We start from the raw sequence: 17,403 nt of genomic DNA, 5'->3' as shown, positions 1-17,403 counted from the left end.
AATGTTCATAAAATGTGTTTTTAAGAGGGATTCAATGGTTTTAATTTCCTTCTTTTAAATGCCCTTGTAACCGTATGATGAACTACTTTTATAGTATATCCTTGACAACACCCTTGAATTTGCCCTTGAATCATCTTGAGAGGATGGGAGCTTGGGGTTGAATATAAATTAAACGTATCTGCGTTTTTGGGAATTATTCATTCAAAGTTATATTGTTCATTTAATCATTAATATATGATTCAGGCCATTTGATAATTGGTCCCTTCTCCATTTCATTGACAAGTAACATCAAATCTACAAACATCCAACCAGCATGTTTGATCCACTGTAGGCATTTTGTCTATTGTAAATGTTTAACATAATACCTTTAACCAAATGTAAAGTTTGAGTTACTTCTGCAAATTATTTCTTTCATGTTGTGGTTGGGTTTCATGATTTATGTTTGACTTCATCATGAGATGTGACTGGGAAGGCATATTCCATCATGATGATTCATAGTGACAATGGTAATGTTGGTAATTTGTGTGGTAACCTAGTGAGTCGCATCGGAATGACGGATCAAAACATAATAACTGCATCACTTATCCACAACAATTGTGCACACGCACGTAATTACAAAAAACTATTAATTCAGCAAAGCTAATAGGCCTATATTAGCGTCATCAAATTTAAAACTGTTAAATGTGTTTTGAAAGTATAGAAAGAAGAAACATGGCCTCTATGTAAAATATACCTCACATTCAAGTGCACACTCATGCATGCAGACAGAAATGGTTATGCAAGTGATAATGATAGTAATAGTCATAAAACATATACAAATAGTCCAATATGAGATGCAATTCAATGCAGTATTAAATGTGTTTTCTCAACAAGGTAAAAGAAAACATTAGAGCTGAACTTGGGATATTGACGCATGAGGAAGTCAGCAAGATCCCCTTTAAAGGCAAAATACAACAACATGTATAGTCTTAGAAGAATGACCAAATAAGGCCAGATGCAAGCTCTTGCAACTGGTAATTTGGTCGTTGTGGGAAAGCTGGTGTGAAAATTGCATTTGTCTCGACATAGATTAGCAATGACTTAACATTTATTTCCTGTATATGTGGACATAAATATCGCCATCTATTTATTAGGACTTTATTGCTCTGTCAATTTGTGTTTCAAATATTTGTGAATTTGACATGCATGGGTCTTATAATGCATTTATACTCACAAAAAAAGTGTCAGGTTCTGCACAATCATAAGGGTGTTATCATGTTTGTATATTTGCAACCATAAAAACGCCCTTTTATTATTAGCAGTTCCAATTTGTCCACTTCTTTTCGAAATCATATTTATTTCTTGAACTTGTTGTAGAAATGGCCATGCTAGATGTTTTTTTCCCTAAAACTGTCATGACCTGTTCATAAAAAGAGATCTTATCCAGTAAACATTTATAAAATAAAACAAAACAAAAAAATAATGTAATACAATTATCAGGTTCCCAGCAGGAGTGATACCTGACACAAGCCCCACAGCCAGCATCTGTCTGTATCTCAGGTGCATGAACCTAAAGGGAAGCTAACCTTTATTCAAACTCTAAAGATTTTAACCAAACCATTCCATGTGTCAATACTGTTGCCAGTTTGAAGTGAACCATTTGTTTTAGTGACTGTAATTAGATGAACAACTTACTAACAATCCACCCCCTTTAAATTTGAACAAAAAGAGAACAAAACAATCACACTTCATTGGGCTCTTGTGAAAGGCTAAATTGGGACAGTTTGGAAGTTCCCCACTCCTGTGCATCAATCTACGTTTCTAAAGGGGAGGTCTGAGGTTGGGTGTAAGAGGGGTTGAGGTCTAGTGACTAAGACTCTATGGTGCATATATACAGCAGTGCTGCCCTAGGAGTGCACAAAGGAGAACAACACTCACCACTCGTCAAAACAAAGGAGAGAAGCCAACACATTGAGATAGTTTACTCTGCTGGGTGTTTTAGTTTTTAGTGGATCTGCTCCTCTCTGCCTGAGTTCTTTCCAGCCACAGCTCAGATTGTTTTGACCTCAACATGAGGTCCACTGCGATAGCGTTGCTGGTTTTGGGGATGTGCACAATGGAGACGTTGAGCCTTCCTGTCAAGTCTGTGTTCGTCACCTTCCCGGGAGATGTCATCAAAAACATGACTGATGTGGAGATGGCAGATGTAAGTAGCAGATGGCATGATCACTTGTTAAAGGATAGATCAGCTTTTACCCCAAAAAAAGCATCAGCCATCGAGGCGGCGAATATGTTTTGACCAATGTCAAAACATATTTTTGATATGCAGTGAGCTCTCCCTGTACTAATTTGCATGTGCATTTGTGTTCTCAACCACCAGAAATACCTGAAGAGGTTTGGCTACTTGGAGACTCTGCAGCGCAGCGGCTTCCAGTCCCTCGTGTCCACGTCCAAAGCTCTGAAGACGCTGCAGAGGCAGATGGGTCTGGAGGAGACCGGACTGCTGGACAAGACCACGCTGGACACCATGAAACGCCCCCGCTGTGGGGTCCCAGACATTCGCAGCTACCAGTCCTTCGACGGAGACCTCAAATGGGACCACAACGACGTCACCTACAGGTGGGCGGAAAAGGGACAGGAAGTGAACAGTTAGGATTGCTGAAAGGGAGTTTTAAATAACCATGGTGATGCTTCAATACTTCTGCCATGCGGTGCCATAGATTACATAACAGTATCCAGATACATTTTTATACACCATTGTCCCACTATGAGTGATGTTAATGAATGAATGGCTGTCTCCTATTTAGGATATTGAACTACTCCCCTGATATGGCACCCTCCCTGACCGACGACGCCTTCGCCAGGGCCTTCAGGGTGTGGAGTGACGTGACTCCTCTCACCTTTACCCGTCTATTTGACGGAACCGCCGATATCATGATATCCTTCGGGAAAGCCAGTAGGTCAAATCTCTTTCAATCCTTACCATGATGAATTCTGAATCTTTGAAAATGAGTTGTTCTGATATACTATTTCATACAATTGTCTATGCTAGATCATGGGGACCCGTATCCATTTGACGGAAAGGACGGCCTCTTGGCCCACGCCTACCCCCCCGGCGAAGGGATCCAGGGTGACGCCCACTTTGACGATGATGAGATCTGGACCCTAGGCCAAGGGACAGGTAGGAACATAGATATATATAGAACATCTATGGGTAGGAACACGAAGGCCTTTATTACACCATGAGGGAACCGACTTCCACATCCCCTGCAGTATTTAGCCGAACACCTCCCCCTAGTGGTCACTTCATTAATGGCAATAAAATCTAGCTATTTATTTTCTGTTTTCCCTCTTTCCCACACAAGTTGTGAAGACGTTGTACGGCAATGCAGAGGGAGCTTTGTGCCACTTCCCTTTCACCTTCCTCGGAAAGTCGTACAGCAGCTGTACCACGGACGGACGCTCCGACAACCTGCCATGGTGTTCCACTACAGCCGACTTTGGAACGGACAAGAAGTTTGGCTTCTGCCCCAGTGAACGTAAGATCGACAATTTATATTGAGGGCCATGACATGGCCTCTTAAAAATGAAGCTTTCTGGGGGCTGGGGGATTGCTGACAACATCGATAATCATTTTCCATCCGTTCCTGTTTACTCCTGGCAGTTTTGTACACGTTCGGAGGCAACAGCGATGACAAACCATGCGTATTTCCCTTCGTATTTCTTGGGGAGACGTACGATAGTTGCACCACGGAGGGCCGTAGTGACGGCTACCGCTGGTGTTCCACCACTGACAACTTTGACAACGACAAGAAATTTGGATTTTGCCCCAGTCGTGGTGAGTAGCCAACCTTTGCCTGGTGTATGATCGATGAATTACTGCCCACACAGCACATTGTCTTTTTCCTCTTCTACTTTTTTAAAATTGTACAATTGAATTTCTTTGCTCCACCAGAAACGGCTGTGGTCGGAGGAAATTCAGAGGGCGAGTCTTGTCGCTTCCCCTTCCAGTTCCAGGGGAATTCGTACGACTCCTGCACTAGCGAGGGACGCAATGACGGAAGGCTATGGTGTGCCACCACTGATAACTTTGACACCGACACCAAATGGGGATTCTGTCCTGACCAAGGTGAGTAAAAAAAGAAGACTATTAATGCAACACTGAGTCTTCTTCTTATAAGATGACAGATTGAATGTTGAATGATGATTTCTTAATTTTAAGTGGCTCTTTTTCTGCCCCCAGGGTACAGTCTGTTCCTGGTAGCAGCCCACGAGTTTGGACATGCCCTGGGCCTGGACCACTCCAAAGTCAGAGACGCACTTATGTTTCCCATGTACAGATTCATTGAGAACTTTTCCCTAAATGAGGACGACGTTGAAGGCATTCAGTATCTCTACGGTAAGCCCACTTGCTTAAAATAAAAACAAAAAATCATTCAGTATAGTTCTCAATAAAATATTGCAAATTCGATGACAAGCAAACATTATCCTCCAATTCTAAAATTGTGTTTCCCCAGGACCTAAAACCGGCCCGGAACCCAGTCCCCCGGGTCCCATCACCACGACGACCACCAGACCAACAACAACCACCACACCTGTAGATCCAGACAATGATGTCTGCCAGGTCACGACCTTTGACGCAATCACTGAGATTGGGAATGTGCTGCACTTCTTCAAGGATGGGTAGGTCAATACGCAATGTACCTGTCTGTCTACGTTCAGGAAAGAAAACATACATTGGAAATTGCGGGGCCTTTGTTCTAACTTTTAATAATAATATTTTCTCCATCAGATATTACTGGAAAAAGACCAACAGCGATAAGGCTAAGGGTCCATTTGCTATTTCTGAGGGGTGGCCGGCCCTGCCAGCTAAGATTGACTCTGCCTTTGAGGACCCGGAAACCAAAAAGATGTACTTCTTTGCAGGTGAGCGATCTTCCCTCAGTTTGCTTACGAAACACATAAATCAATTGCTGTTAGATTTAATTATCTAGCAGCCACCTTTATCTTATCTCAATCAAAGTGAACAAGATACATGCACTGAGGAGTAAGGAGGGGTTAAGCATTTTGTTCAATGTTGCCCACAGAGGGAGGCTGCGGACATTGAGGATCAAACCAAGCACCTTATGGCTGGGATTGTAACACTAGTAGCCACTACACTATCCTGGCCCCTGCATTAACATAAATGTTTCCAATTGTGTTCAAAGGAACTCAGTTCTGGGTGTACACTGGCAAGAAGGTACTTGGACCCCGCAGCATCGAGAAGCTGGGCCTGCCGAGCAGTGTTCAGACGGTGGAGGGATCCGTGCAGAGAAAGGGGAGCAAAGTCCTGCTCTTCAACGGGGAGAACTACTGGAGGTGAGATTCGCTGGGCACTGAACCTTTATGCTTGGGTGCAAACATGGTGGTTGAAGAAAACCTGCAAACATAACAAAAACAGGCAAACCTCTGATTGATAGATGGATGGGTGAATAAGAACTTTATTAATCCCTCGGGAAGGTTCCCTCAGGAAATTGCACTTCCAGCAGCAGCAAACGCCAACAATTTTATAAATGTGCAAAAGTACAAAATGCTAAAAATATATATGCTAGGAAACAATATACAAGAAGAATGGTATACAAGCAATATTTACATGCAGGAATATGTTATATCAACAATAATTTCCAAAGACTTTCAGAGAAACTCACTTTCTTTGCCTGTATTAAACAATAATGGTCATTATATTGTATTTCATGCTACCAGGCTTGATGTGAAGACTCTCAAGATGGACAGAGGATATCCTCGGACAACTGACATGGTCTTCGGCGGAGTTCCCAGTGATGTCCACGATGTTTTCCTGTACAAAGGTAAACATCTGAATAGTTTCAGCCATTATTTGAACTATTATAAAAATTTGAAGTACTTTAAAAAGTTTTCTACATCTTACATGTCAATCTGAATCTCCTTCAACTCTAGGTCACATTTACTTCTGCCGTGATCGCTTCTACTGGCGCATGAATTCTCGTCGCCAGGTCAACCGTGTTGGCTACATCAAGTATGATCTCCTCAAGTGTTCAGACGCCTCCGACCTGCAGGCCTGAGAAGCCCACTTGAAGAACACTTATGCGATCAAATTAACATTTAGTAATAATTTGTTGGCAGTTCCTCTTGAACTGTGAACAGTAACATGCAATGCAAAATTGTTAACTGCCATTTTTGGGGTCCTGAGTCCCACTCAATCACATACACAACATCACGCTGTTTAGTTGAATGACTCAGATGAAGGTACTTTAAGTGTGAGACTTTGTTGTTGCATCACTCTTCATTTGTGAACAGGTTATGGATGCGAACAGCAGGAATAGGAACATAACTGTTCTCTCCAAAACAGAATCTGCATCAGATCAGAATAAGGTTTTATGTCTGACAGGCTCAGACTGTTTCAGTATTTAGTTTTTAAGCAACAGATAGGCCAAATGTTTATCCTGTCAAAATATTGTTTGTTTTGTGTATTTTGGCTTGATGCCAGTTATTTGCACTGGGTGGCATTGCATGTCTCCATCACTGAAATAATTTATAAAATGAGATATTTTGTATTGTATTTAAGTTGACATTTAATTCCAATAAATATACAACTAAATATTTTCAGAGTCCAGACCGAATTCTTAATTAATGCACAAATCATTGATAGTTATTAAAACGACGTACGGCGCATATAGGGACACCATGATGTTTTCCTTTTTTTTTTTACCATAATAATAATAATAATAATAATATAATAATACATTTAATTTAGAGGCGCCTTTCAAGACACCCAAGGTCATCTTACAGAGCACATAGCCATCATTCAAAACTATGTAAAACAGACTAGGAATAAAAGGAAAACAGAGGTTAAACATGAATAATAATAATAATTAATAACACTCAAACACTAAAGTGAAGGGGGGACCTCACTAACCACCACCAATATGTAGCACCCACTTGGGTGATGCACGGCAGCCAATCGGTGCCAGAACGCTCACTACACACCAGCTTGAGGTGGAGAGTTAGGGATGAGGTGGAGAGTGAGGGAAAAGAACATATTTAAACACTATCGACCATATTTAAACACTGTCGATCACATTTAAACAATATCGACCACATGTAAACACTATCGACCACATTTAAACACTATCGACCATATTTAAACACTATGGACCACATGTAAACCCTATCGACCACATGTAAACACTATCGCCCACATTTAAACACTATCACCCACATTTAAACACTATGGACCACACGTAAACCCTATCGACCACATTTAAACACTATCGCCCACATTTAAACACTATCGCCCACATTTAAACACTATGGACCACATGTAAACCCTATCGACCATATATAAACACTATCGACCACATTTAAACATGTAAACCCTATCGACCACATTTAAACCATGACGAGATTAATGTCGAAATGTCCACTTAAATCTCGGAATTTCGAGAATAAAGTTGAAATACCATGAAATATAATTTCAAGATAAATCTCGACATTTCGAGTATAAAGTCAACATGAGAATAAAGTTGAAATATCAAAAAGACAAGCATGATTTTGACGTGTCCATTTCAATCCCTCTGTCAGCGCGCAGTCGCTCCATGCATCCACCCAAGCGAGCAGCGGATGAAACGAAGTAGTCTATTAAAAGCCCAATCAGGTGTAAAATGGATCTTGGATATGTTTAGTATGATAACGAGTTGGGATGTTCGTTTGGGAGCAAAAAGTCGCATGTATACGCATTCTTAAGTTGGCTGTTTTTAGCCGATTCTACCAAAAAGCTATGAACTTGGAATGATGGGGCATGTGTTATGGTAAAACGAAATCGTTATTTTAAACCCCTTAAAACTCTTTGGCTCCGAGATTCCACGGCTGTCAGCCCCTCGGCCCCTTTTCCTTCCGACCACATTAGTAGTCGGCAGAGGTGGAAAGTAACGAATTACATTACTCGCGTTACTGTAATTGAGTAGCTTTTTTGTGTACTTTTTAATATGTGTAATTTTACTTTTACTTAAGTACATTTTCTTTGGAGTAATGTACTTCGGTACATTTTACAGCACAAGCGTTACTGAGTAAAAAAAAATCTCACTGAAACAAAAAAAACGTGTTCTGGTAATGAATTATGGGATGTAAAAAACTGAACGTTGTGCCCCTGCGCGCCGGCAGCTCTAGAATTCTAGCCTAGAACCTAGTTCTTTTATAAAGAGTGTTGGCGCGTACGATCTGTCTCTCACTGAAACGATGATGGCTGACATGGAGGCAGACGATGGAGATTCACCTGCTACTTCAGAGGAGACCAACACGAGCCGTTCATCCTCTAACCTAGTGCACCCCTGGCCCTATCTTGAAAACATGTTCAGCTTCGTGGAGAAACGTGGAGAAAGCTATATCATGCAATGTAAACTATGTGTGCCGAAGAAGTCCAACATATCAGCTTACAAGAATTCGACGTTGAATCTCCGAAAGCACGTTGAGGTAAGTCATGTTTCTCGTGCCTTTCCAGGTTTAAACTGACAACAAGCTAGCCATATCCCGAAAACTGTGTATGGTACTGCTAATACTGTAATACAATATTGAAGTAGCAACCTGTTGGCACTGTGACGGCAGTTAGCTAGAACTATGCCCACTAATGTGCTTATTCAGTTGGCTAATAATAGTATAAGCACGTTAGCTTGCTAACCTGCCGTTATCCGTCCTACCAAATGCATCCATCAGGCCAGAAAGCATATTAAACAAAACAAATAAGCCCAATGTTTCAATTGACAGCCGCAGATATGTAAACGGTCAACTGTCAACTGCCATTGCCAATGCCAACTACGACAGATTTGAGCTGAAGCATACTATGACAGAGGTGATCCCGTGCTGTGTTTTGGAAATGATTTTACCGTGAGTAGTCATTTTGCCATTTGGGGCTGCTCCCTTGCATGGGTGAGGCATAAATGCAATTTTCTTGTGTGCAGTGACTGAGCACTGTGTGCTGATTTTTTGACCGGTAAATTTACTCGTACTTTTTCAACAGAGTAACAGTACTTGTACTTGAGTAAAATATTTTAGTACTCTTTCCACCTCTGGTAGTCGGAGACTCCAGGAACACACGCTTTTTCAACGCTGCAACTCACTTTTTCCCCGGAGCCACGGTCCCTGTCTCATCACCAGCAAACTTCCGGGGCTTCAGAATATAAGCCCCGGAAGTTTCCGGGGCACCAGAATATAAGATAAACAGTTCTTGGTCAAATTACATGAACGTATAAGTCTCAACATACTTGTTAAGACATTTCTGATGAGGAATGAGAACCAAAAAAATCGAATGTAATTTATACCTGCACTAAAGCACATATAAATGAAAACATTGCTCAGACAGCATTAAAAAACTATTTCCTAAATATAAACTTTAATGAAGATGAATAACTCCATTAAGGTTACTGCTGTTGAGCTTCACTGGTAAAATATACAAGAATGTTCATAAAATGTGTTTTTAAGAGGGATTCAATGGTTTTAATTTCCTTCTTTTAAATGCCCTTGTAACCGTATGATGACAGACTTTTAAAGTATATCCTTGACAACACCCTTGAATTTGCCCTTGAATCATCTTAAGAGGATGGGAGCTTGGAGTTGAATATAAATTAAACGTATCTGCGTTTCTGGGAATTATTCATTCAAAGTTGTATTGTTCATTTAATCATTAATATATGATTCAGGCCATTTGATAATTGGTCCCTTCTCCATTTCATTGACAAGTAACATCCAATAACATCCAACCAGCATGTTTGATCCACTGAAGACATTTTCCCTATTGTGAATGTTTAACATAATACCTTTAAACAAATGTAAAGTTTGAGTTACGTCTGCAAATTATTTCTCAACAAACATTTGAATGGATAACTTTCATGTTGTGGTTCGTTTTCAAGTTTAATGTTTGACTTCATCATGAGATGTGACTGGGTAGCATATTTAATCATGATGATTCATAGTGACAATAGAATGGTAAGGTTGGTAATTTGTGTGGCAACGTGTGTCATAATAACATGGAACGACGGATTCAAACGTAATAACTGCGTCACTTGTCCACAACAATTGTGCAGACCAACATAATAAGTAAAACTATTAATTTAGCAAAGCTCATAGGCCTTTATTGGCGCCATAAAATATTAAACTGTTAAATGTGTTTTGAAAGTATGGAAAGAAGAAGGAAACATGGCCTCTATGTAAAATATACCTCACATTAATTTCATTTTTCATTTAACCTTTATTTATACTCGAAAGATCAATTCAGGGGTGACCCTCATTTGCAATGATGTCGAGTCAAACAAATGCAAAGCAAAAACAACCATACATACACAATAAACAATGCAAATACATAAAATATACAACTGATAAAGAGAAAAAAAACAATTATTTTTTTTAACATTTACACAGAGGTGTAGAATGGCTGGAATTAAAATGAAATAAGTGATATAGCTTTATTAAAACAGTTACAGGTAGAGATGGCAGATTTAAGATAATATGCCTAAATTGGTTAAAGGATATGAAGGTATTAATTGTAATTTGTTGCTATAAGTTGTTCCAGGAGTCAGTGGCACTGAAGCAAAAAGCTGTCTTTCCAAGCTCAGACCTGACTTGAGGAGCATTGATCCTCAAGTTTGAAATTGCATTCATCTCGACATAGACTAGTTATGATATAACATTTATTTCCTGTATATGTAGACAAAAATATCGCCATCTACTTATAGGATTTTATTGCTCTATCAATTTGCGTTCCAAATATTTGGGAATTTGACATGCATGGGTCTTCTCATCAAAATAATTGTAAAAATGCATTTATACTTCAGATTCTAGACAATCATAAGGGTGTTATCATGTTCCTATATTTGCTTCCATACAAACACCATTTTGTAGTAGGGCCCGACCGATATTGATTTTTGAGTGCCGATGCCGATTATTTTCAGAGAAAAATTACGATTACGATTTAATCGGCCGCTTTAAAAATAAAAAATAAAAATAAAAATAAAAAAACATATAAAACGTAGTTTTTGATACCTTAAATATACTTTAAACACTTTTGACGAATATGTGAATTGAATGCAGAATCTTGCATTCAATGCAGTGTTTTAGAATACATTTACAGTCAAAAATGAGTGTAATGTAAAATAAATAACTAACTCCCAATGTGCTGCGCTCGTGAGCAGTGACTAACACGTGCGTGCTGAGCAGTATGGTCTCACCGTTAGAGTCTACAGTATAACAAATTAACATGGCCTGGGACCTAAAGAAAAACAGGCACAACATGCTCAAACAACGCGTCTTGTGTACATTGGTGAGGTGAGCGCGCAGCTGCCTGAGCGAGCGTGCTTTCATGTTGTACGGTAAAATTCAATCTCCTCTTTTTTACTCCAGCTAAAGTTGTTAGTTAGCAAGGCGAGTAGGAGCGCAATCTGCAGGATACTAATCGCAATAACATTTATAAAAAAAAAAAATAATAATAATAATAATAAAAAAAATCGGTTGTAATCTGCGTCTTTTTGGCCGATGCCGATTATTTTCAAAAAGGCTATAATCGGCCGATTAAATCGGCAGGCCGATAAATCGGTCGGGCCCTATTTTGTAGTTTGTTTGTCCAATTTGTCCACTTTTTTTCAAAATCAAATTAATTTTTTTAGCTTGTTGTAGACATGGTAATGCAAGATGGTTTTTTTTCTTCCTAAAACTGTCGTGACCTGTTCATAAGAAGAGTTCTTATCCAGTATACGTTTATAAAAAAAAAAAAATCCTCTGCATGAGTAATACAATTATCCGGTTCCCAGCAAGAGTGATACCTTACAGTACACAATCACCACAGCTGGCAGAGGGAAGCTAACCTTTATTCAAACTCTAAAGCATTGACACATGTAGGGTCAATACAGCAGTTGGACATTGATACATACATATAAAGTGTAACAGGGATTTTAACCAAACCATTCCATGTGTCAATACTGTTTTGCCATTTTGAAGTGAACCATTTGTTTTAGTGACTGTAATTAGATTAACCATGCACTAACTAACAATCCACCCCCTTTAAATTTTAACAAAAAGAGAAAAAAACAATCCCATTTCTCTTTTTCTTTGGAAAGGCTAAATGGGGCCAGTTAGGAACTCCATTCCAGGGTATCATTATACGCTTCTAAAGGGGAGGTCTGAGGTTGGGTGTAAGAGGGGTTGAGGTCTAGTGACTAAGACTCTATGGTGCATAAATACAGCAGTGCTGCCCTAGGAGTGCACAAAGGAGAACAACACTCACCACTCGTCAAAACAAAGGAGAGAAGCCAACACATTGAGATAGTTTACTCTGCTGGGTGTTTTAGTTTTTAGTGGATCTGCTCCTCTCTGCCTGAGTTCTTTCCAGCCACAGCTCAGATTGTTTTGACCTCAACATGAGGTCCACTGCGATAGCGTTGCTGGTTTTGGGGATGTGCACAATGGAGACGTTGAGCCTTCCTGTCAAGTCTGTGTTCGTCACCTTCCCGGGAGATGTCATCAAAAACATGACTGACGTGGAGATGGCAGATGTAAGTAGCAGATGGCATGATCACTTGTTTAAGGAAAGTTCTCTTTTTTTTTTTTAATTAGCTTTTACCCCAAAAAAAGCATCGGCCCACGAGGCGGCGAAGCCTTGAATTTAGATGAACATAGCTAATCTACCGGTATGTCGAAAAAGATTTTTGATTTGCAGTGAGCTCTCCTTGTACTAATTTGCGTGTGTCTTTGTGTTCTCAACCATCAGAAATATCTGAAGAGGTTTGGCTACATGGAGTCTCCGCAGCGCAGCGATGTTTCCACGTCCAAAGCTCTGAAGACGCTGCAGAGGCAGATGGGTCTGGAGGAGACCGGACTGCTGGACAAGACCACGCTGGACACCATGAAACGCCCCCGCTGTGGGGTCCCAGACATTCGCAGCTACCAGTCCTTCGACGGAGACCTCAAATGGGACCACAACGACGTCACCTACAGGTGGGCGGAAAAGGGACAGGAAGTGAACAGTTAGGATTGCTGAAAGGGAGTTTTAAATAACCATGGTGATGCTTCAATACTTCTGCCATGCGGTGCCATAGATTACATAACAGTATCCAGATACATTTTTATACACCATTGTCCCACTATGAGTGATGTTAATGAATGAATGGCTGTCTCCTATTTAGGATATTGAACTACTCCCCTGATATGGCACCCTCCCTGACCGACGACGCCTTCGCCAGGGCCTTCAGGGTGTGGAGTGACGTGACTCCTCTCACCTTTACCCGTCTATTTGACGGAACCGCCGATATCATGATATCCTTCGGGAAAGCCAGTAGGTCAAATCTCTTTCAATCCTTACCATGATGAATTCTGAATCTTTGAAAATGAGTTGTTCTGATATACTATTTCATACAATTGTCTATGCTAGATCATGGGGACCCGTATCCATTTGACGGAAAGGACGGCCTCTTGGCCCACGCCTACCCCCCCGGCGAAGGGATCCAGGGTGACGCCCACTTTGACGATGATGAGATCTGGACCCTAGGCCAAGGGACAGGTAGGAACATAGATATATATAGAACATCTATGGGTAGGAACACGAAGGCCTTTATTACACCATGAGGGAACCGACTTCCACATCCCCTGCAGTATTTAGCCGAACACCTCCCCCTAGTGGTCACTTCATTAATGGCAATAAAATCTAGCTATTTATTTTCTGTTTTCCCTCTTTCCCACACAAGTTGTGAAGACGTTGTACGGCAATGCAGAGGGAGCTTTGTGCCACTTCCCTTTCACCTTCCTCGGAAAGTCGTACAGCAGCTGTACCACGGACGGACGCTCCGACAACCTGCCATGGTGTTCCACTACAGCCGACTTTGGAACGGACAAGAAGTTTGGCTTCTGCCCCAGTGAACGTAAGATCGACAATTTATATTGAGGGCCATGACATGGCCTCTTAAAAATGAAGCTTTCTGGGGGCTGGGGGATTGCTGACAACATCGATAATCATTTTCCATCCGTTCCTGTTTACTCCTGGCAGTTTTGTACACGTTCGGAGGCAACAGCGATGACAAACCATGCGTATTTCCCTTCGTATTTCTTGGGGAGACGTACGATAGTTGCACCACGGAGGGCCGTAGTGACGGCTACCGCTGGTGTTCCACCACTGACAACTTTGACAACGACAAGAAATTTGGATTTTGCCCCAGTCGTGGTGAGTAGCCAACCTTTGCCTGGTGTATGATCGATGAATTACTGCCCACACAGCACATTGTCTTTTTCCTCTTCTACTTTTTTAAAATTGTACAATTGAATTTCTTTGCTCCACCAGAAACGGCTGTGGTCGGAGGAAATTCAGAGGGCGAGTCTTGTCGCTTCCCCTTCCAGTTCCAGGGGAATTCGTACGACTCCTGCACTAGCGAGGGACGCAATGACGGAAGGCTATGGTGTGCCACCACTGATAACTTTGACACCGACACCAAATGGGGATTCTGTCCTGACCAAGGTGAGTAAAAAAAGAAGACTATTAATGCAACACTGAGTCTTCTTCTTATAAGATGACAGATTGAATGTTGAATGATGATTTCTTAATTTTAAGTGGCTCTTTTTCTGCCCCCAGGGTACAGTCTGTTCCTGGTAGCAGCCCACGAGTTTGGACATGCCCTGGGCCTGGACCACTCCAAAGTCAGAGACGCACTTATGTTTCCCATGTACAGATTCATTGAGAACTTTTCCCTGAATGAGGACGACGTTGAAGGCATTCAGTATCTCTACGGTAAGCCCACTTGCTTAAAATAAAAACAAAAAATCATTCAGTATAGTTCTCAATAAAATATTGTAAATTCGATGACAAGCAAACATTATCCTCCAATTCTAAAATTGTGTTTCCCCAGGACCTAAAACCGGCCCGGAACCCAGTCCCCCGGGTCCCATCACCACGACGACCACCAGACCACCAACAACAACCACCACACCTGTAGATCCAGACAATGATGTCTGCCAGGTCACGACCTTTGACGCAATCACTGAGATTGGGAATGTGCTGCACTTCTTCAAGGATGGGTAGGTCAATACGCAATGTACCTGTCTGTCTACGTTCAGGAAAGAAAACATACATTGGAAATTGCGGGGCCTTTGTTCTAACTTTTAATAATAATATTTTCTCCATCAGATATTACTGGAAAAAGACCAACAGCGATAAGGCTAAGGGTCCATTTGCTATTTCTGAGGGGTGGCCGGCCCTGCCAGCTAAGATTGACTCTGCCTTTGAGGACCCGGAAACCAAAAAGATGTACTTCTTTGCAGGTGAGCGATCTTCCCTCAGTTTGCTTACGAAACACATAAATCAATTGCTGTTAGATTTAATTATCTAGCAGCCACCTTTATCTTATCTCAATCAAAGTGAACAAGATACATTGCACTGAGGAGTAAGGAGGGGTTAAGCATTTTGTTCAATGTTGCCCACAGAGGGAGGCTGCGGACATTGAGGATCAAACCAAGCACCTTATGGCTGGGATTGTAACACTAGTAGCCACTACACTATCCTGGCCCCTGCATTAACATAAATGTTTCCAATTGTGTTCAAAGGAACTCAGTTCTGGGTGTACACTGGCAAGAAGGTACTTGGACCCCGCAGCATCGAGAAGCTGGGCCTGCCGAGCAGTGTTCAGACGGTGGAGGGATCCGTGCAGAGAAAGGGGAGCAAAGTCCTGCTCTTCAACGGGGAGAACTACTGGAGGTGAGATTCGCTGGGCACTGAACCTTTATGCTTGGGTGCAAACATGGTGGTTGAAGAAAACCTGCAAACATAACAAAAACAGGCAAACCTCTGATTGATAGATGGATGGGTGAATAAGAACTTTATTAATCCCTCGGGAAGGTTCCCTTAGGAAATTGCACTTCCAGCAGCAGCAAACGCCAACAATTTTATAAATGTGCGAAAGTACAAAATGCTAAAAATATATATGCTGGGAAACAATATACAAGAAGAATGGTATACAAGCAATATTTACATGCAGGAATATGTTATATCGACAATAATTTCCGAAGACTTTCTGAGAAACTCACTTTCTTTGCCTGTATTAAACAATAATGGTCATTATATTGTATTTCATGCTACCAGGCTTGATGTGAAGACTCTCAAGATGGACAGAGGATATCCTCGGACAACTGACACGGTCTTCGGCGGAGTTCCCAGTGATGTCCACGATGTTTTCCTGTACAAAGGTGAAAATCTGAAGTTTCACACATTATTTGAACTATTATTAAAAATTCAAAGTACTCTATGCATAAGATGAGTTTTCTACATCTTACATGTCAATCTGAATCTCCCTCAACCCCAGGTCACCTTTACTTCTGCCATGATCGCTTCTACACGCGTGTGAATTCTCGTCACCAGGTCAACCATGTTGGCTACATCAAGTATGATCTCCTCAAGTGTTCAGACGATTCCGCCCTGCAGGCCTGAGAATTCCTGACTTGAAGAACACTTATAACACATGCAATCAAAATAAAATTTAGTAATAATTTGTTGGCAGTTCCTCTTTAACTGTGAAGTCACATGCAATGCAAAATTGTTGACTGCCATTTTTGGGGTCCTTAGTCCCACGCAATCACATACGCAGCAACACACTGTTTAGTTGAATGGCCCAGATGAAGGTACTTTAAGTGTGAGACTTTGTTGTTGTATCACTCTTCATTTGTGAACAGGTTATGGATGCGAACAGCAGGAATAGGAACATAACGGTTCTCTCCAAAACAGAATCTGCATCAGATCACAATAAGGTTTTATGTCTGACAGGCTCAGACTGTTTCAGTATACATTTTTTAAGCAATAGTTAGGCCCAATGTTTATTTGTTTTGTATATTTTGGCTTGATGCCAGTTATTTGCACTGGGTGGCATTGCATGTCTCCATCACTGAAATTATTCATAAAATGAGATTTTGTATTGCATTTAAGTTGTCATTTAATTCCAATAAATATACGACTAAATGTTTCAGAGTCCCGACCGAATTCTTAAATAATGCACACATCATTGATAGGCATGAAATAAATGCATTACTTGACAATATCATAATCTATTTTGGGATGAAGCTGCAACCGATAATGCTTAAATGACACCCAAGGAATATACATGTTCCATTGTGCGAACACTATAAATTCTCTAAATTCAGATGATAGTTGATATTTTAAAATCCTTCTACTCGAGGAATCAATAGATGTATGTTAAACTAACTACTCGAGGAACGTATTACTCCGCACCGATTTGCGTAGTATGCCTTCCACTGAACACAATAGTCCACCAAACGTCCACAAATATCTCGAATTGAAAAAAGCCGCGTTTGACCAGAATATTAAAAAAATAATGTAGCACTTAGATCACTTAATAAAAATATATTACATTCTACGACTGTTTGTTTTCA

The 17,403-nt window shown here is 40.9% G+C and overlaps 2 protein-coding genes and 1 long non-coding RNA gene across 3 annotated transcripts; 2 read left to right on the top strand and 1 right to left on the bottom strand.

Annotated features, from left to right (window-relative positions):
* The first annotated feature begins 1,884 nt into the window (after positions 1-1,884).
* LOC132456279 (matrix metalloproteinase-9-like) lies at positions 1,885-6,599 on the top strand. The gene is made up of 13 exons (XM_060050626.1): positions 1,885-2,185; positions 2,360-2,598; positions 2,787-2,935; positions 3,032-3,160; positions 3,345-3,518; positions 3,644-3,817; positions 3,935-4,108; positions 4,223-4,378; positions 4,497-4,662; positions 4,772-4,905; positions 5,187-5,337; positions 5,722-5,825; positions 5,935-6,599. Exons 1-13 carry the CDS (start codon positions 2,051-2,053, stop codon positions 6,057-6,059), a joined length of 2,010 nt encoding a protein of 669 aa, XP_059906609.1. The 5' UTR covers positions 1,885-2,050; the 3' UTR covers positions 6,060-6,599.
* Positions 6,600-12,252: 5,653 nt separating this feature from the next.
* Positions 12,253-16,976, top strand: LOC132456286 (matrix metalloproteinase-9-like). Its single transcript, XM_060050636.1, has 13 exons — positions 12,253-12,533; positions 12,749-12,975; positions 13,164-13,312; positions 13,409-13,537; positions 13,722-13,895; positions 14,021-14,194; positions 14,312-14,485; positions 14,600-14,755; positions 14,874-15,042; positions 15,152-15,285; positions 15,568-15,718; positions 16,103-16,206; positions 16,323-16,976. Exons 1-13 carry the CDS (start codon positions 12,399-12,401, stop codon positions 16,445-16,447), a joined length of 2,001 nt encoding a protein of 666 aa, XP_059906619.1. The 5' UTR covers positions 12,253-12,398; the 3' UTR covers positions 16,448-16,976.
* On the bottom strand, positions 16,782-17,354 carry LOC132456314 (uncharacterized). The gene is made up of 2 exons (XR_009525426.1): positions 17,213-17,354; positions 16,782-17,177 (listed from the first exon to the last, which is right to left on the bottom strand). It is a non-coding gene; the product is annotated as an uncharacterized LOC132456314 (long non-coding RNA).
* Positions 17,355-17,403: the final 49 nt, after the last annotated feature.

Source organism: Gadus macrocephalus, chromosome 1 (genome assembly GCF_031168955.1).
Source record: "Gadus macrocephalus chromosome 1, ASM3116895v1".
In the NCBI taxonomy this organism is placed as follows: domain Eukaryota; kingdom Metazoa; phylum Chordata; class Actinopteri; order Gadiformes; family Gadidae; genus Gadus; species Gadus macrocephalus.
This window is presented reverse-complemented; position numbering and strand designations above follow the sequence as displayed.